Genomic DNA, 21,095 nt, shown 5'->3' on the forward strand with positions numbered 1-21,095 from the left:
TGTGTGTGTGTGTGTGTGTGTGTGTGTGTGTGTGTGTGTGTGTGTGTTTTACCCTTGTCTCCTGAGGTTTAGGATTAATCTGATTGAAAGTCTTCCGAAGACGTATGTCTCCATTTCCCTGATTCTGATGGATAAGAGGCTACTTTGGAGAAGGGATTTATTAGATAATACAGGTAGGATGGATGCCTCATGACGTGTGAAGTTAAAATTTCAAAATGACCCTTTCCCAACACCAATGTAATTGACTTAGAAGGAGGGAAAGTATTCCTCACCATGTTTGGCCTGAGGGCCATTACAGAGTCTCGCCATCTCAACATTTTTCACTCAAATGTCCTCAGGATGGTCATTATTCTAATTCTTCCATGTCTGTGGCTCTCCAGGTTGCCTTGTCTATTATTCATTAAGCTGGTTTCCATCTGACGCTGGCTCAGCCATGAAACCCTTACTTTTCCAGCTGCTTTTTTTGTCTTGAGAATTACTTTATTAATGACTTTGGCAAAAAGGGTAAAGAGAAGCCCCTAAAGGGGACTGAGTAATTTGAGATGAATATCACAGAAGAATCAAGTCTAGGTCATCTAGACCAAGAATCAAAATATATTTATAAAAATAAATAAATGATATTGCAGTTGATCTTTCTGGGTAACCATCAGAATCAACTGTGGACCTTTCAGAAATCTACTTCATGGGCCCCATCCTCCGAGATTTGAAAACAGGAGGACTATGAGAACTAGTTATATGTTAAAGATAACAAAGCAAACAGAATCAATTATAATAGTCATTTCTTAATGGAAAGCTCTTCAAATGAGGCCCTTGGTTTTTCTTTTAAAATGCACTTTAAAACATAAATAGAATCCACAACCATGTACACATTACCCAATTTAACAATAAAACATTGTAAAGCTGAAACCCCCAGGTACAATTCACATCCCACATTGGGCTGCTTCCCCTCATTATCTCCACCCAGAGGCAGTAAGAACGCTATCTGTGTCTTCCCTTCTAAGCCATATAAAGATCTGCATGTTTATAAATGTATATGGCAGCCTATTAGGAACCTGTTCTTATATTTTATTATTCCTTGCTGTTAATAACTCCTACTCAAAAGTTTGTAACATTTGAATGTGTTTCAGCTATAAGGCCCAATTTCAATCAAGGCACACATTATTGTATGGCTTTTCATTCCCCATTCTGTATTTAAGGACGTGATGTAGTCTAAAACGAATGGTTCTAGAACACTTTAAGAGGCCAAGGCGGGAGGATCACTTGATGTCAGGAGTTCGAGACCAGCCTGGCCAACATAATGAACTCCAGTATCTACTAAAAATATAAAAATTAGCTAGGTATGGTGGCTCAAGTCTGTAGTCCCAGTTTCTCAGAGGCTAAGGTGGGAGGATTGTTTGAACCCAGGAGGCAGAGGTTGCAATATGCCGAGATCTCACCACTGCACTTCAGCCTAGGCTATAGAGCAACATTCTGTCTCAAAAAATGAAACAAATGGCTCATCTACTGAGGTTGAATTGGTCACTAATATTTAATCAAAAGCACTGAATCTCTGTCATGTGATTAACTGGGCTGCATTTATTTTACAGAAATGACAATTCAGCCAGATAATAATTTAAATGTCACAAGTTTAAAACTTTGAAATTAGAATGAGCATATTATATGGAGTTAGAGAATTTTACATATGATTTCCTAGGCTCGAAACACACACAGTAAAACAGCGAGGGAGGGTAGTAGCTCCTCAATGATTAGTTATTGATCACTAGTATCCTATAGGAAAATGACAACAGTGAGTAACTGGCCTGAATACATCAACAAAGGTAAGAAGCTGACTGAATAATAACGCCTTACATTTAGGTGGGATTTTAGGGTCTACAAAACACTTGCCTTTCATAGGATGCCTGGTTTCACAGTGATTAGGTAGAAATCACAGGCTCTGAGCCTCAGAGATAAAAGACAGTTTACTGAATCCTATAAAACACTGAATGTCCCTACTACATGTGCCACATGTTGGCATTACAAATATCAAAATAAATTCAACAGCCAAATATCCACTTTGCTGTATGTCAGGGCCTCTAATTACTGAGGAGATTTGTTTGGTAGTACGGATGAAAAATTAAACACTAAAAGCATATAATTCCACTATAAATTGACATACAGCAATAAAGCAGCATTTAGGTTAAACTTCACCTGTGTAATAAAGTTAAACAGGGATTGTCCTCTGTGTATTTTTAGATGAAAACCAACACTATTCCAAGCAGAGCAAAATAATACAGATTACTGTGTTGAGGGTGACAAAATATTTACAAAACCTGTGCTTCAGCGTTTTCCACTGTGATTACAGGATACAAAGTACTTTTAGGAGCAGCCTAGCCATAGGATATAATGAGGACGTGGAATTTTGGATACGCTGTGGTTTGAATCCCAATTCCACTGTCAACTGTGCTTTTTCAGTATGTGACTTTACTTCTTCAAACCTCAGTTTCCCTAAGTGTAAAATATTAATGCCTACTTTTGTAGGCGTGAGGATTGAAGTAAGAATGATAAAACTAATGGTGAACGTGTACTGAGACCTTACTATGCGCCAAGGACTATTTTATAGGGATTTACGTGCATTCATCCATTTGGTCCTCACAACACTCCCAGAAGACAGGATACTCTTAAGACATCCATTTTCTAAATTTATGAATGAATGTGCGGGCTCAGAAAGGTTAAATGGCCCAAGGGTCACGCACCTGGTAGGTGGCAGCTCTGGGTTTGAAACCAGGTAGTCTGGTCCCAGAGTCTCCCCTCTTCATCAGTGTGCTTTAACTTCCCACATTTTCTTCTCACCCTCATCCCTGCTTCAGGACCTCTCTCATCCCATTCACTTTAGCTGCCTGTGAGTTTGGATGAACAGGGTAAAAGTAAGAACGTGAAAATACCAGGGGACTTGGTTAATTTTTCTTTCAGTGCTTTGATCCAAATGGCATCATGCAAATCAAAGTTAACAAACTAGAAATGAAAAAACTCAATGATTTGATATGTGCTTAGGAAAGGGCTTGAGGATTTAGTAGGAGAAAGGAAGTTTTCCAAAGAAGACAGGCAGGCCCCCAGCCACTTCTGCTTAGAGTGCTGTGGACTAGGGGTTTTGCCTCAAATCACCAGGAAGGGAAGCGGGGGCGGGGAGTCAGAGACATTTACATGCCAGAGGGAAAGGGCATGGAACCTCAACACTTCTCAAAGGCATCCACTCCCACATGTACACCCAAACCCATCCCCTAAGCACTGCAGTTATTTCTGGTCTACCAACCCAGTCAAATTGGATTCATTCTGAGTGCAGAGATAAAAATTGTAAGGCAATTCTATGAGATAAAAGCTACAGCATCCTGAAGATACTAATTCTTCAGGCAGTAAATACATGCATTAGATATAAACATAGTCAAGGCACCATTCACCATGACTATAATCAAAGGATCAAAGGCTTGGCCAGTCACAGTGGCTCATGCCTGTAATCTCAGCACTTTGGGAGGCTGAGGTGTGTGGATCATCTGTGGCCAGGAGTTCGAGACCAGCCTGAACAACATGGAGAAACCTCATCTCTACTAAAAATACAAAAATTAGGTGTGGTGGCACATGCCTGTAATCCCAACTACTCGGGAGGCTGAGACAGGAAAATCGCTTGAATCCAGGAGACGGAGGTTATAGTGAGCCAAGATCATGCCATTGCACTCCAGTCTGATCACGAGATCACGCCATTGCACTCCAGTTTCACAACAGTGAAACACCATCTCAAAAAAAAAAAAAAAAAAAGTCCTTTGGCAAATTACACCTCTCTTGAAATTTCTTTCCAAATGAGAATAGTAAGTAACAGTAAAAGAAAATCATTTTCATCCTCAAGATACAGATTTCTTTCTCGGTGCACACCGAATCTTTCCCAGAAATTGGTTTGAGTTGAGAGCAGTGGCTCTGTGGAGATTCCCCTACAACTACTTCTTATCACTCCTTCAGGAAAGCAGCAAGAAACTGAAGTGTGCATCAGAATCACTTGCAGTATCTGTTAGGACAGAGTCCTTGGCCCCATGTCAGAACTACTGAGTCAGCACAGCGGGGGGCAGGCAGGTTTCTACCGTATAACTAACTTCTTTAGGTAACTGTGAAGTACTCTTATCAATTTATAACCCTAACTTACTCATTATCACCTTCGCATATACCACAGGCTAAAAATGTTCAGGCAGAGAAGGCTGGTACTTTTTCCCCCCAATTAATAAGGCAGACTTCTGAATTTTCAAGGGGTCATTTTTATAGAAAGTTCAACTAAGATATTCAAATTGCACAAGTTATATAGTCAGAGGAATGTTTTCTCAATAATTTAACCGAAAGGCAGTCATTCATAGCGAGAGAATTCAGTGTATAATAATTAAGTGAATTTGGCAGGACCATAAACCATCTCACTGTTAGTTACATCCCCTTAAAGCCTAGTCACAACTTAGTTTATAGATGAGAAACTGAGGTTGAGATTAAGGTTAAGCAACATGCACAAGGTCCCAGGGCCGTGATGTGGCAGAGCTGGGATTTGAACTAGGGTGAACTGGTCAGATTCCATATCATGTTCAAATCTTAGTTGACGGCTGTTACATGTACCACCTACCAAACATGAATATGTCAGTTTTTCTCCACCATCACTCAATACAATAGATATGGTTTCGACATTCAAAAAAACAAGGAAATAGATGTTCAGAGAGGCTACAAGGCTGATCCAAAGGTACATAGTTAGGAAGTTAGTAGAGCTGATATTCCTAAAAGAACCTCTGACTGACGCTAAAGCATGTCAATTCCTAGACTTAAGAGATAAAATGTCACAATTTTCATGAATCTGAAAGATTACCAAATTTTCAGGTGGAAAATTTGTTCTAGAACCACAGAAACTTATCAGTGAGCAGAAGAACTTCCTTTTTATCTTATTCGATTTTTGAATTATACTTCTATAAAGAATTCTCTTATCCTTCTGCAGCAACCTAAAAAGTAATTTTCAGTATCTCAACAGCTATTAACAGCTACTTCTCACAGCATTAATACTATAAAATTAAATTTCTAAGTAGAAGATTCAAGTACCATAAACATAGAAGAGGGTAACCAAGCATAATCTATAAATAGTTCTTGTGAGATTCCAGATTACCTGCCTGGCATAAATCTCTCCTTAATATACCTAAAACATCCTCCCGCTCAAAGATGTACATACTCATTGTTCTAAAAGATAGCTCACATTAAACTCATTAAGCAGCATCCCTTCTAAAGGAATGAATATTGCCTAATGGTTTGGGTAGATGGAATTACATTTTGGAACATGATTTGAGAACTTGATTCATGGAAATTTTGGTCTTCGTTAGTGAAACCTGGAATATTGGAGACTTCTGATAGAGATTCCAGGAGTACCCCTGACCGCATGCTGGAATATACATATGCATCATCTTTTAGTATCTGTTAACTAAAGTTTGAAACTTACGAGATTCGTTCCAACCAGCAAAAAGTAAAGTTCCATTATCATCTTTACTCTTTTCCCCACACATAAGAGCTATAGGAAATATAGGAGAGAAAAAGCTGTTATCTTTTCCTTACCCATTGCCAGGTTCATGGCTCAGACCCCTGCAACACAATACAGATTAACAAGAGAAAAGCCTAACAAATGTATTTAATATAAGTTTTATGTGCCATGGGAGCCTTCTGAAATAAAGACTCAAAGAAACAGGAGACAAAACTGTGTATTTTTATGGACAGTTATGCAGAAGGATGATTGGAAGATAAAAGAGTATGACTTGATGATAATGAATTGGGGAAAACTTGACAAGGCCCATGTGTTCAGATTCTTCTTGGCACATGCGCATAGGGCAGAATTCCTCTGGAATGAGGGCCTTATGACCTATTTGCAGGGGAAGTATGTCAGAGAATTCTTTTATGGTGCACTTGAGGGAAGACAAATGGAAGAAGGTCAGAGAGTGATTTTCCTGCTTCTGTACTTTTCTCAGTTTCCTTCACCTTAAAATACTCAGTATGCAGAGCTAGCATATTTGGGGGTAGCGTGCCCTGAAACCTATCATAACCAATGATAAAATCCAAGTCCTCACAAAGCTTACTGTCTCAAAGAACTAGAGAAAAGACAGAGGTACAGGTGCATAACCAAACAAATAAAAGACAATGAAGAATGCCTTGACAGAAATCAAATCATACACTAGGTTGGAGAATATGGGCTTTAAGAGAGCTACTTCAGAAGAAGGGTCAGGGAGGCTGTCTGGATCTGTATGGTTGAAGATGAAAGAAAAAGATTATTTCTCAGGCCTGCAGGACATCAAATTGCTGTAATAATCACCTTGTGGATGGCAGGGTTCTACTACTTTTAAACCCAAAAAGGAGAGTTAATAATCAATTGTGAAATAAGAGGTCACTTTTTTACTTCAATATTTCCCTTTCCTGACTACAAGTGCCTTACTGACTAAACGTGGCCACTCTTGTTCTTTGCAGAGCAGAATTTAAAGCCCCTGAAACAAAAAAACCCTACAGTGGTATCATGTTCAAGAGGCTAACTCAGTGGTGCACCTTCATTAACAATAACAACAGTTGCTTCAGGGGAAAAGACCATTACTGGGCTTATTGCTATTACCACTCAGCATGAGACAAAAATGGTTGAGGACCCAGGGATCAGGCAGAATATCAAGAATGAGACACAGAGGCAAAGATGAAGAGAAACAGTCACTGTGCTTTCCATGGCAGGTTGTCAAATGCTGCCTTAAAATGTGCAACTGTGAATTTCAAAATATGAAATGCTCAGAGTCTTGATGTGCAGTTTTTACAACCGGACAGCGGAATATTAAAGATGCTGCTTTGTCCCCTAGAGGGGCTGGCTACTGCAAGACCAGCTGCCAGGGGTCATAACTATGTGGCCATTGCCACTTACTATTTTATCATCATATGATACTGAGGCTGGTAAATATCTCTCATGGGATGTGCTTGTTAATAATGAAGATTCCCAGTCCCCAACCACAATATTCTAAATAAGGAGATTTAGAATAAGAACTGAGAATCAACTTTTTGTTGTTGTTAACTGATATCAAAATTAATTTTCATGCAGGTGATAGAAAGATCACATTTTGAAAAACAGATGTGACAGCTCTAGATACGGATACTTCGTCTAAAAGGACAGTTTTGGAACCTTCATTGTTCACTGGGAGTGTGTGTGTGTGTGTGTGTGTGTGTGTGTGTGTGTGTGTGTGTGTGGTGGTTTTTCTTTTAACCGCCATATTCTACAAATGATTCTAGACGGCCCCATTCATTCACATCAGGGGACTTCTGTGATCAGGTTGGAAACAATTGAAAGATGTGCAAGACAACATAATCTGCTGATTTAAAAAACAGAATTGTTTTTAAAAAATCAACATAAGCTAAATAATCATGGTGGTGATAATAACCACATTCAACAATTCATATGTAAGTATGATATGTTAAGAATTAGTCCATCATCATCACCATCAAAGCTAACAAAAACATTGCAAATTTTGACCAGATAATTGGGACCTCAAAAAGTAATTACTACTGGAGTTACACAGTCCATAGCCATGGTTATCAGCCCCGCTACACTTAATGCTTGTTTGTTTTTTGTGTGTGATGATTATTTTTAGTCAAGAAATAATTCAAATATCATAAAATTCACCCTTTCTTTTGAGACAGAGTCTCACTCTGTCACCAGGCTGGAGTGCAATGGTGCAATCTCAGCTTGGTGCAACCTCCGCCTCCTGGGTTGAAGCGATTCTCCTGCCTCAGCCTCCTGAGTAGCTGGGACTACAGGCACATGCCACAACGCTCAGCTAATTTTTTGTATTTTTAATAGAGACGGGGTTTCACTGTGTTAGCCAGGATGGTCTCCATCTCCTGACCTCGTGATCTGTCTGCCTTGGCCTCCCAAAGTACTGGGATTACAGATGTAAGCCACCGCACCCAGCCCCAATTCACCCTTTTTAAGTGTACAATTCAGTGATTTTATTATATTCACAATGTTACACAAACATCACCACTAAGCCCACAACATTTTCATTACTCTAAAAGAAACTTGTACCCATTAGGAATCATTCCCCATTCCCTCCTTGTCCCAGTCCCTGTCCCTGGCAACCAATAATCTTCTTTCTACTTATATTCAGAACCTGCTGTACAGCAAATATTTTCCATCCCCCTTTAGACTGGCTAAATGAAATTCTGAGATCATATAACCTACCTACTGATGTAAGTTTTAGCTATGCTTATTATGTACCTATTATCATTCTGTGCATTCCACTTAATACAGTTTGTGCACTCTCCCATGTCACTAGCTATGCCTCTACAGTATCACTTTCAATGGCTGAAGGAATTCCATCAAATAGATATTGCATAGTGCATCTAACTAATCCAGTAGAGTTAGAATTTATATGTGAATACTGAGTTTTAAAAAACCTGGGAAGCAAGTTTAAACATTCTCGTTTTGCATTTCAAGAACTGATTTCAAAAAGAAGCCACAGGTATTAAATCCTTTCTTCGCATCTGTATATTTAGAGCCTCACATGGGGGTGAGACAGAGGAAAGCTGACAGTCTCTGTGTCTATCACCACACCCTGTGTCTAGAGCAATTGGGAGGCTAGCCCTTTTTTATGATAAGGAATCTGGTGGCCCATACGGTGGCAGTCCCTACATAACTTTCATTCCTTAGCGGTACTGCCCAGAGATTCTATTTTAAACGTCCCAGAATAGCTGTGTTAAAGTCAAAAATAAAGTAAGATCAAAAGAGAACTTACGTTTATCTGGCATTGTTTGTGCAGGCATCCCCTTATCCACTCACAGCTAGTCTTTGCACCATTAAACGTTACTTCAACAAAGTATAACCTTAACATTCCACCCTTACTTGCTTCTGACTTCTAGCACCAAAAATAGAGCCTTTTCTATGACTTAGGTACAGCATCTACCTGCATAGGAATTTGCATTTGCATGAAAAGAGCTGAAACCCAGCTTCTGAATCAGCCAGGATTTTATTATTTTACTTTTACTACAGAAACAGAGACTATCCTAATAAATCGTCCTTTCTTCTCCTAGCACACTTAAAAACCCATCTTTGAGCTCCACTGACTCCATTAGGTTTGAACTTTGGTATTAAGTACACAGGGAGGAAAAGAGTAGGTGTGGGGGTGAAGAGAAGGAGAACAGAGAGAAGCACAAAGACAGGAAGGAAGGGAGGCACCTTGATGCTACTGCTGTGGTTACCCCGTCACTCAAGAACAATCTCAAGAACAATGAAGCAAAAGTAGACTATGTAAAGAAGTGAACGTGTGTCAAAGACACCCCAGGCTTAACACGGGGCCACAAAAATCCATAGGAAATTCACATGCTATTTCCTAGAGTCTCCCTCACGTGAGCTCCTTTGACATCTGTTTCTGGACTCCTTGATTTAGCTTCTGTTTTAGCATTTGCACAACAGTAATTTTACTACTAAAGGTAAATGTCTTGTAAACTAATGGGAAACATATTGTTTGGCACAGTTTATAATGTCAGGATTTATGGCTCTAACACTGAGGGTCTCTCTGACCTCCAAGATAGCATAATGAAACAGCAACGTGCTGCAAATGACTCGTTGTGATTTTTTATTAGTTCTCATAATCGCCCCTTATTAATTTGTATGCACATAATAAGCACTCACCTTCACAGTCTGTCCGGCTTCGGGGCCATCCTAGAAGTAGGAAAAAAAACAACAGTGGTGAGAATAGATAGATGGTATCTCCTTTATTCAGAAATATCACCCATTAATAATTTAGATGCAATTTCATTGTGTGTTAATTTATAGAATTCCCATGGGGACCATCGGCTTCAAATGTGTGGGACTAGACAGTTCTCCATTTCCGCCTGAGAGTAAGTGAGAAGTTATGTATAAAAATGATATAAATTATCCAGCAAGCCAACTCCTTGCTACTTTTCATGCTCTTTGCTCTTGGCTATGGTTTTAATTGCATTAAGGGAAGGCTGAAAATGTTTGGGGAGGGGAAGTATCACACCTTTTGGTTATCTTTAGATGTGGTCTAATTAATGCCTGATTACTTTAAGCTTCCACTCAGGAAATGAGCTATAAACATAAGCCATTAAGCAAGAACATGGGGTATTTCATATGGGAAGCATCCTCTCTGGCTATTCTGACCTTGGGGAAGACAAATGTAGTGTTCAATCTAGTTGGACCCTTTTCCTAACCTGGTTCCCTCTCTCTGCTTCTGAAGCTTAGCTGAAAATGAGCAAACTCACCTAGTCACCAGCCATAATACAAAACAGAAGCAGATACTCAGCTGGCTGAGATGGCAGAACAAGCAATGGTTCCACAGTCAGAAATTCCGAAACAGAATTTGGCCTCTGCAACTTTAGCCAGGTCTGTCTACCTCTAGGAGCCTAACTAATGCGGTGAGAACCCGTGCCCTACTGTGGCAACCATTAAGCAGAACTGTGGGTATCAGGGATTTTCAAACTTAGAGTCACAACCCCTTTGTGGGTCATTAAGTCAGCTTAATGGGTTGCAATCAGCATTACAAACAAAACAAATCAAATTTTATTTTATTTTATTTTTGAGACAGAGTCTAACTCAGTTGGCCAGGTTAGAGTGTGATGGCATGATGGTGGCTCACTGCAGCCTTGACCTCCTGGACTCAAGTGATCCTTCTGCCTCAGTCTCCCAAGTAGCTGGGACTACAGGCATGCACCACCACGCCCAGCTAATTTTTGTATTTTTTGTAGGGACAGAGTTTTGCCACGTTGCCCAGGCTAATCTCAAACTCCTGAGCTCAAAGGATCCGCCAGCCTTGGCCTCCTAAAGTGCTGGGATTACAGGTATGAGCCACCACATCCAGCCAGAAATCAGATCTTAGTAGACTAAAACTATTAGACTGCACAGGAGTAAACATTGTTTTGTGAAACTCTGGTTTTCTTTATCAATATAGGTATTTGCATATATTTCATATATGTGTGTCAGGGGAGATATGCATGATTGTGAAATGAATATATATCTTACTGTAGGTTATAGTTAAAAAAAAAAACAAGTTTGACCACATGGCATATATGAAAGTAATCTAGGTGATATCACAAGTCAGCTCTTACATTTATGGAATTAACTTTGTAGTGAAACATGTTTCATAACCAGCAATGACCATTTCCTATAAATGTGATTTTATCTTGTATCTCACATTGACAGAGATTTTCATTCACTGCCTTAATTTGGTCTCTAGAGAAACACAGTTTGTAACATAAGCTTGATAAACCCACTCCGAGCTGAACTACCTGCCTAAAGGTGACTCAAATGGTATGGCACACAACACACACACATACAAGGCATTTGGGAGAAGTTGGCTACTCTTAACACAGACATGGCAGCAAAAAAAAAAAAAAAAAAAAATCTATTTGAGAAGAAAAGGAGCACTTTTAGTCAGAGCCTTTATAACCTGAGCACACTGGCTTTCTTTATCTGGTCTGTTTGAAGCTCTATGGTAGAGAGCTGGGGAGCGGAGTAAGAATGGCAAACATTCTGTTTAACACACAGATTGAGTACAGAGTCCTCACATTTTGATAGAGTTTCCTTTGTTTTGGGCCCGGTGGATCACAGCTGTAATCCCAGCCCTTTGGGAGGCTGAGGAGGGTGGATTACAAGGTCAGGAGTTCAAGATCAGCCTGGCCAACATGGTGAAACCCCATCTCTACTAAAAATACAAAAAAAAAATTAGCTGGGCATGGTGGCGGGTGCCTGTAATTTCATCTACTCTGGAGGCTGAGGCAGGAAAATGGTCTGAACCTGGGAGGCAGAAGTTGCAGTGAGCCAAGATCACATCACTGTACTCCAGCCTGGGCAACAGAGTGAGACTTCGTCTCAAAAAAAATAGTTTCCTTCCAAAGGGCAATTACAAAGTCATCCAATTTCAAAGCCATGAAGGACTTTTTGCATTGTTACCCCAGCCATTTCCATAGAGGTCCTGAGGGAGCTCACGGTATGTTACTATGGATTTACTCAATTATCCACTAATGACTCACCATGGACATACTTCTCCCAATCTGAGAAGTGTTGGCTCAACCTCTGCCTCCAAGTCTCCAGTGACTGGGGATCTGATTTCTTTACTGATCAGTGGGCCACACCCAACTAGTGGATCTAGCTTCTAACTAATCTGTGATTAATCTCTGTAGCGTGAATTAAAGATAGAGAAAAGGTAAGGTCCAACCTAAGTGGCATATCACTGCTACCCTGGAATTGGAGCAGGGCTTGGTCCGTGCAGTGTTCAAAAATTATTTACCATGGAATGAAAATGGTTTCTCCAGTCCCGGTTCCAGTAAGCAATCTGTAATGTCTGAATGTCCATTAAATCACTTATCCATTACTCCCACCTGCTTGTTAAACAAGCCTCAGACATCATCTTGGACACTATTCCACAGTCCACCTTGGGGCTCATGGATAGTAGGGCTAGCCTGCATTAGTAATGTCTTTTTTGGCTGCTACATGAAATACAAATAATCACATCTGCCCTCCTGGTGAGATGTTAGGAGGAGCAAGCCCAATGCTGGGATTTGAAAAGGAAGAAAAATCATTTCTGAATATTCTGTACACTCACCTGCATGGAAAATGTGAGAGAGGTCCCGTGGAAATGTTTCTCCACCACTGTCCCAACTCTCTGGGTTGCCTGAAACAAATCAGCCACTTCATCAGGACGCAGGTCGTGGAAGCGTTCCACTGGCCGCAGCGGACACACGAGGACATCTGTAGCAAGGTCTGTTAAGGGCCATGCTGCTGGTTTTGGGTAGTGTTCTTACCAAGAAGTTTATACCCACAGGAATGAATCCCCTTGGACCAGAGCCTGAACTGTCAAAGACTAAGGAATGAAGAAACAAATATTTACCACCCATTGAACTCCAAAGAGTTCAAAGAAAGCTTACAGACATGGTTAATTATACTTTGAAGGAGAAGCTGTGGTACACAGAAGAATTTCTTATAAGAGAAAGGGTCATTAGTGTTCAGAGACACTCAAGTGTGTGGAGAGAGAATTATGTCAGGAGGCAAGATCTATTCGATCATTATCTCCTGACCCCTATTCTAAAACTATGTCCTCCTCAGCACCCAAAAGCACTAGGTTCAAGAAGGAACTGGAATATACAGTTGGTTTCTCTAGGTAGAATATGGTGATAAATTTTTAATTTAAATTATCTCTTTAGAAAAATAAGAGAACTATGCAGTGAACATACAAAAGTAGATGTTTATTTTATTTTTAAAAGAGTGTAGACATTCTGAAAATACATAGTCAACATTATCTATAGCTAAGAGTTGTGCCATGTGGTTAAAGAATTTATGACAAGGGTTCCTCAGACTGATTTTTTTTTTATAATCCAAGAAGACATTTGAAGGTAAATCATGAAGGAAAGAGGCTGTCTGGTTATGTGATACTGTGCTGACCTAGAGCCAGAACCTGAGCAACGCCATTTTATAAGATAAAGCTGTGTTTGGCTTCTGTAAATAAACCTGCTAGCTTGCTCTGAAAAATGCCCACTATGTAAAGCTGCTTAAACTTTGCTTATCAGTAACTGTTCTCTGTGGCCCTAATGTGACAAGCAAGCAGTCCTAACCCACGCCATCTTGGCTCCCCCGACTTGTAATAAGTAACTAAGGTCTGTGATTTCCACCTTACCCAGATAATGTGTAAACAAATGTTTATCTTGACTTCTGTAAACCACTTAAGTAACAAACGGAATGACAAAAGTCCCCTGCCCCTTGGAATATCAGGAGCCCTCGTCTCCGCCCAGGAGGTGATTTACAGAATCCCCTGGCCCTAGGAATGTCTGAAGTCTTTTCATCCCCATCCTCGCTCCTCACCCCCACTCCCAAGGTGGTTTTTCGGGTGTAAAAAGTCTTGGCACCCTCCTTTCGACACCACAGGTTGGAGAGACGTGAGTCCTCTGTGGTTGCCGGCGATAAAGACCCTGCAATCTGGCATACGTTTGTCTTGGTGTTAATTTCTACGCTCGGTCCAGTATAACAGTTATACAAGCAAACCATTCTTAATGTATTCTACAACTTAGAAAAGGCAACATATTTACATTATTGGTCTCAGAAAACAATGAAATCTAGAGAAAAAAGGATAGAAATTTGATTATTTCTTGATAGCAAATTAATATTCACTGTTACACAATCAATAACATTTCAATTCCTATACACATATGTATGAAATGTGTGTATATATTAATATTTGTTTAGATTTTAGATACTAACAAGAGAAACAAACTCTTGTACGTTTTTCTGTTTCTTTCTTCTACTTGTTTTAAGACAGCATGCTCCTGCCTGGAGCTAAGCAGCTAAGGGGCACAATAAAACCCCTGCATAATACTGCAATTGCTGGTCTCACTAGAATATCAACCCCACTCTACTACTGGTAGAACTCAGAGCCCAAGGGGAAATACACTGAGCTCAGCTGGTGAGGGCTGATTTCCATAAGCGAAATGGGAAAAGAAAGAGGAAACTGATTAGTTTTGCTCATAATCAGGAAATTCATGTCAATGGTAAACTAGGATAAGAAGTATTTTTAAAATCGGAGTTCATTTTTCAACACAGGAGAAGGGAGGCCTTCACCCAGAGGGCATCTGATACTTAAAAAGATAATTATCTGTCTTTGGCAGGCCTGCTTTATTATCATGGGTCAATGAACCATTTAGAAATGAAGAATTTCCTTTTCATTTCCTTTGAGTAGATTTCCAGCCTCCACTCCCAGGAAGTTGCTTTTTCTGTGTTAAAAGGGACTCTTCCCCATCTTCCTCCTCCCTGCCTTAAATTACACCCTCCCTTACGCCTGACTTTACCAAACCACAGCAAGGATGACAACCATGCAAGCTTCCAGCAATATCCATAAGAGCTGTATTAGCCTACGTCCACACACAGCAGCTCCGTGAGAAAGGAAGACATTTCACCAACACAATGGCTCCCTGTGAAAACTGGTGGAATGAATCAGACAGCTTTTGTATCTAACGTGAATTTAGTAATATCAATGGCATCCCAAAGTTTTTTTTTTTAAATGCCATAAAAAAACTTATTATTTGTCAATTTTGCTTGTTTGTGTGCTGCTCCTAGAAAAACAACTCAGAGAAGGCAAACGATTTCAGCAGATAGCTTTTGTAATTCTAATGCCACTGTTTATATGCCAATTGCTTTAAATTGGTATCACAGATGCAATATAATTTAATTTGGAGCCTCTTAGGCCTTGTTAATGGCTAAATTCCATATTATCCATAGACTATAAGGACACATCTACTTCTGGGTCCTGTTTGCTTGAGATTATCACGTCTGTTAAGATTTCTTAGACAACATGTAGGATAACTTTCAATTAAACTTACTGTGTAGAATTTAATAAATGTTTTATCCAGTACACATCGTGTGTGAAAACTTGTGACACTGGTTACCACTTCTCCCTACGATCTACAGTAGAGACCTTTTTTTAGTAACAATACTTTGTAAAGGAAGAGAAGGTCAATAGTTACAATTTAGGTTGTACAGTTGACAAGGAGATTTCTCACAGTAGATGAAAACCAAAGACAGCTTCTTAGAGCAGATGAGATTTAAACTAAACTTTAAAAATGGGGAGTGATTCAGCCAGTGGACTGGGCTGGCAACCTATTCACACATCCATCCCCACAGCGGAGTCTCCTCTTAATCTGGGGTCTGTGCTGAGACTTAGGATGCTAAGATCGCTAGGCCAGGGTAGCTGACATTGAAGAGTTCACACTCTAATGTCCCAAACCGTCATACAGTAGAAACAGATCATTCCAACAGAGAGAGGTGAATGCTGTTGGTAGGCATCAGTACAGAATGCTGTGGGAGCACAGAGGAGGCCAGATCTAACTCTGCCTCAGGGTGACAGATAAACCTTTCCATCTTATCTTGCATTTCGCCTTTTAAAGTAGAACCATTTCTCCACATCTAGACCAAAATCTGTCCTTGAAAATGGTCTAGCAGTTTAAGGTTAACTTCAAAGAAAGTTGGTAAGCATTCTTTCTTTGGCCCAAATCACCATTTCACTTTTTTTTTTTTTTTTTTTTTTTTTTGGAGACGGAGTTTCGCTCTTGTTGCCCAGGCTGGAGTGCAGTGGCGCGATCTCGGCTCACCACAACCTCCACCTCCTGGGTTCAAGCAATTCTTCTGCCTCAGCCTCCCAAGTAGCTGGGACTACAGGTGCGTGCCACCACGCCCAGGTAACTTTTGTATTTTTAGTAGAGACGGGATTTCACCATGTTGACCGGGATGGTCTTGATATCCTGACCTCATGATCTGCCTGCCTCGGCCTCCCAAAGTGCTGGGATTATAGGTGTGAGCCACCATACCTGGCCATCACTTTCATATATACTCATATTTACTCCATCTTTCCAACAAACCCACGAACTATTAATGTTATTACAATTCTCCTGTTGAAGATGAATTATAAGCAGTAATTTCTTATACAAAATTAGAAACTTGCCAGGCCAGCACACTCAAAATGAGATTAAAACTAGAATTCAACCCAAGTCTGTCTGATTCTAAGGCTCATGTTATTAATGACAGTGCTGTGATGTTATGCTTTTTAGAGCATTCATGGCTCCATTTCTGCCTATCCTCTTATTAAAATTGTGCCCTGAATTCCCCAGAGTTACTCTGTTCATAGAAGGGAACCACAGTTTTATAAAATAGAAGGATACCATGCAAACATGATAAAGGCTTGAGAAACACATAACCTTGGAAAAAGAAAGCTGATGAGACCTGCAATGCCACACTGGTAGGATGCCTCAGCACTGGGCAGTGAGTACGCCTTCATCCTAACAGAGAAATGGAAGAAGATCAAAAATGAGAGGACCAGCTTGCCTGAGTTGGAAGTAGTAAAGAGAGACACAAAATTGGCATTTTGGTCATTCTTCATCCTGACTTGAGGTTGCTTCAAGGTGACTTGGGCCCCATCATAGGCCAGACTCCTGAGAATGTTTAGATACTGTAGCCTCTATCACTGGGTCAGGTTGTCAGACACACTGAATCTACTGCTTGTTGGACAGTCTAAATACTGAGAATTATGGACTTTCTCACTGGTGTGGTTTGCTATTTGCAAACATAACCACAAGAATTTCTCCCATACTACATGCCCTTTTGCTATGTGATTTTACCACTCTTTCCATCAAGCGTTGCAGTCTATTTCTCCTCCCCTTGAATCTGGGCTGGCCTTGAGACTTGCTCTAACCAGTGGAATATTGTGAAAGTGTTTGTCTTACTTTGTGTTTGTGTTGCTGTAAAAGAATAGCTGAAGCTGGGTAATTTCTAAAGAAAAGAGGTCTATCTGGCTAACAGTTTTGAAGGCTGTCCAAGAAGCATGATGCTGGCATCTGCATTTGGTGAAGGCCTCAAGCTGCTTCCATTCATGGGAGAAGTGGAAAGGGAGACAGTCTGCCTTTCCATCAGACAGATCTGATGGTGAGAAAGGAGGCAAGAGAGATAGGAGGGAGGTGCCAGACCCTTTTCAACAACCAGCTCTTGTGGGAACTAACAGAGCAGAAGAAAACTCACTGGTTACCACAAAGGTGGCATCGAATGATTTATGAAAGATCTGCCTCCATGACCCAAACACTTTCCAACAGACCCTACCTCCAACATCAGGGATCAAATTTCAACATGAGGTTAGCAGGGTCAAATAGCCAATCTATAGCAGTGATGCTGCGCGACTTTCCAAGGTTACGCCTTAAGCAACATTGAAACTTCTGATTATTGCTCTCTTGGAACCCTGGGACCAACATGCTATGAAAAATCCCAGTTAGCCTACTCAGTGGCAATATGAAGATCTAAGGCACCTCAGCTGATAGCCAGCATCAGCTGTCAGAGATGTCTCAGACCTTCTAGATCCAGGAGGGCCACTGATTGACCTCTAGTATCTGTATGACTTACCTACTGCTGCCCCAAATCATAGAGGCTTAAAACAACATTGATAGGGTCGGGCATGGTGGCTCACACCTGTAATCTCAGCACTTTGGGAGGCTGAGGTGGGCAGATCATGAGGTCATTTTAAGACCAGCCTGGCCAACATGGTGAAACTCCATCTCTACCAAAAATACAAAAATTAGCTGGGCATGGTGGTACATGCGGGTAATCCCAGATACTTAGGAGGCAGAGGCAAGAGAATTGCTTGAACCCAGGAGGTCAAGATTGCAGTGAGCCAAGATCAGGCCACTGCACTCTAGCCTGGCAATGGAGTGCCACTCCGTCTCAAAAAAAAAAAAAATTAAAAATAGCTGCACATGGTGGCAGGTGCCCGTAATCCCAGCTACTCGGGAGGCTGAGTATCCCTTGAACCTGGGAGGCAGTGGGTGCAGTGAGCCAAAGTTGTGCCATTGCACTGCAGCCTTGGTGACAAGAGTAAAACTCTGGCACTCTAGCCTGGGCAACAACAGCGAGACTCTGCCTCAAAAAAACAAAAACAAAAAAACAAAATTGATAGGTTTTACCACCATAAGTCTATGTATGGTTTTTGCTGACGGTCTTACCTGGACTCACTCATGCAACTGCTTTCAGATGGAAGGTAGGCAGGAGTTCAGCTGGGTTCACTAGGCCCTTCACTCTACATGCTCTTCCATCCCAATAGATGCAGAATCTCTGAAGTTGCTTAAGGCTTACATTGTCCTACATTGTACTAGTCAAAACCCAGATTCAAGGTGGAGATATTCTGTTTTTTAATAGAGGAGGGTAAAGATGACAGTCAAAAGGGGTATGGACACCAGAAAGTTCCAAGGATGTTGTAAAAATTAACAAGGTGTCCAAGGTATCTTGGCTGCCCTAGTGAGTAAATACAGGATGACATTTTAGAGTTGAGATGAGTTTTGTTTTTTTTTTTTGAGACAGAGTTTTGCTCTTGCTGCCCAGACTGGAGTACAATGACATGATCTCAGTTCTCCAAAACCTCCACCTCCTGGGTTCAAGCAATTCTCCTGCCTCAGCCTCCAGAGGAGCTGGGATTACAGGTATGCACCATCATGCCTAGCTAATTTTGTATCTTTAGTAGAGACGGGGTTTCCCCATGTTGATCAGGCTGGTCTTGAATTCCCAATCACAAGTGATCTCACCACCTCGACCTCTGGGATTACAGGTGTGAGCCACCACACCTGGCCAAGGTGGATCTTAAACATCACCTACTCCAACACCTTCTCTGTCAGATCAAAAACAATAGGGCCAGAAAGGTTACTTGATTTGTTCAAAGTCACACAGTAAGGAGCACAATTGGGATTGAAACTCAATTGTTCAGCTTCTCCAACCAAAGCTCTTTCTGTTACACTGAGATGGCAAAACACTGCACATCTGCCACTATTTTCCAATGCTAAACTTATAGCAGACATCAATAATCAATCACAGAATCATCCCCTTTAACCAGAGTGTCCCAAAATCCTTACCAATACAACCTCCGAGCAATCACCACTGGTGAGAATGGGCACGCAACATGAGATGTGTGTGCCATTTCTGTGGCTCCCATACTGCCTCATGAACCACAAAGATCTGGTGGAGTCAGAACAAAGGGAGATACTGCAAAAGTGAGAATCTGCCCAACCACATAAAATTTCCATTATATTGCCACATTTTTATTCAAAATAAATTTGGTAAGTTCAAAATGTGCTCATCAAGGATAGTAATTGATGATTAAAGATAATTTTAAGAAGATTTCTATGACAAATATGAAATATTTAAATATAGAGCGCTGACAGAGAAATGGAAATGTACTGATTCAGATGATTAATTAAAGACGACAGCAGAATAGTATGATCAGAGTTGCTCAGACCTGCCCCCATTTAGTTTTCTTTATCTGATCTATTCTAGGGATTCAGAATATAGAGGTCACCAAAATAAAGCAAATCATCAAAATAGTATTGACTTTGATGAGGCTGATTAGCCTGTGTATATATTAATATGAAGTAAGGCAGTATCAAATAATACAACATTAAAATCATTCATTCTTCTGAAGTAATAAAAGAGTTTGCACTCATCCCTACTGCAAACCTGTAAGTAGTTAGTGACAAGCAAGGAACATTCCAGCTTGCATTGCAGACCCTATATAATCCATTATTTGCTGTAACAAACACTCCTAGGCCTTGTAAATGTCTAAATAATTCTTAATGCCACTTCACAAAACAACAGCAGGATGGACTGTGAGCTACTTTTCAAGAAAATACTCAATTTAATTGATTTAAATAGCATAGTTACAGAGCTTTGAGTAAAAGTAGATGACATGTCAAAAAGTAATCTAGTATTCACAATGTAAGCACTTTGGTGAATTTTCATATCAGAAAGGTAGAGCCATCACCCTGAAACATTAATAAATACAATTCTGAAGAAGCATCTTGCTAGTTTGGGCCACACTTTTTTTCACTGGGTATTAACATACTCATTTTAGTAACTCAATAAAGGGTTCATGGGATATTCATCAACCATAAGCATAAATGACATGGATGTAATTTTAAGCAGATGTGATTTCCAGAATATGATAAATTCCAGAGCAGTGTGATTAAGATAATGATAGTACTCTGCTCAGAGCTGGTTCTCAAGGCAGGCATCTCACAAATATCCACTATCTCATGTTTTGCCCTGGGATATGCTTTGGGTCAGAGATATGATGAGTCCTTGGTCATCTGGAGGATGAGAAGCCAGGTATCCTTTTCTAGGCAGCATGCCCTGAGCTGCCCTCAAAACTCCTGTACTGATATGGATGATCAAAAGTAAGAATCACTTTCAAAGAGAGAAGTAAACAGGTGTCTTTCAAAGAAAGTAAATGGAAAGGGGAGCCTGCAGCCTGATAGCATTCTGGTACAGATTCTATGGTTGAATTTCATACATTTTTCTGTGAACTTTTCAAGGCAAAGGAATCCTATACTGATTCAGATAAAAGCATCATATCTGGAAAAAAAATATGCTCATATAAACTAAGTATGTGGGAAAGAAGTAAATGGTAACATTAAAGGAAGCAAACAACATATAACATTTGTTTGCTGCCTACTATGGTCTAGCGATCATCAATAACCCTTTGAGTTAGATAATATCACCTCCCAATGTC

General features: G+C 40.4%; 1 protein-coding gene across 10 annotated transcripts in view; it reads right to left on the reverse strand.

Annotated features, from left to right (window-relative positions):
• FHIT (fragile histidine triad diadenosine triphosphatase) overlaps positions 1 to 21,095 on the reverse strand; it is a 1,501,749-nt gene that overhangs the window by 283,484 nt on the left and 1,197,170 nt on the right. For all 10 annotated transcript variants that reach the window (XM_032289593.1, XM_032289590.1, XM_032289591.1 and 7 more), the window contains 2 exons: positions 12,621 to 12,766; positions 9,689 to 9,718 (listed from right to left, as the gene is read on the reverse strand). In XM_032289593.1, the coding sequence (XP_032145484.1) occupies positions 9,689 to 9,718; positions 12,621 to 12,766 (176 nt within the window). The remainder of the gene's footprint in view (positions 1 to 9,688; positions 9,719 to 12,620; positions 12,767 to 21,095) is intronic.

The sequence above is a fragment of the Sapajus apella genome, unplaced genomic scaffold (assembly GCF_009761245.1).
Source record: "Sapajus apella isolate SASKATOON/1434 unplaced genomic scaffold, GSC_monkey_1.0 scaffold23, whole genome shotgun sequence".
NCBI classification, from domain to species: domain Eukaryota; kingdom Metazoa; phylum Chordata; class Mammalia; order Primates; family Cebidae; genus Sapajus; species Sapajus apella.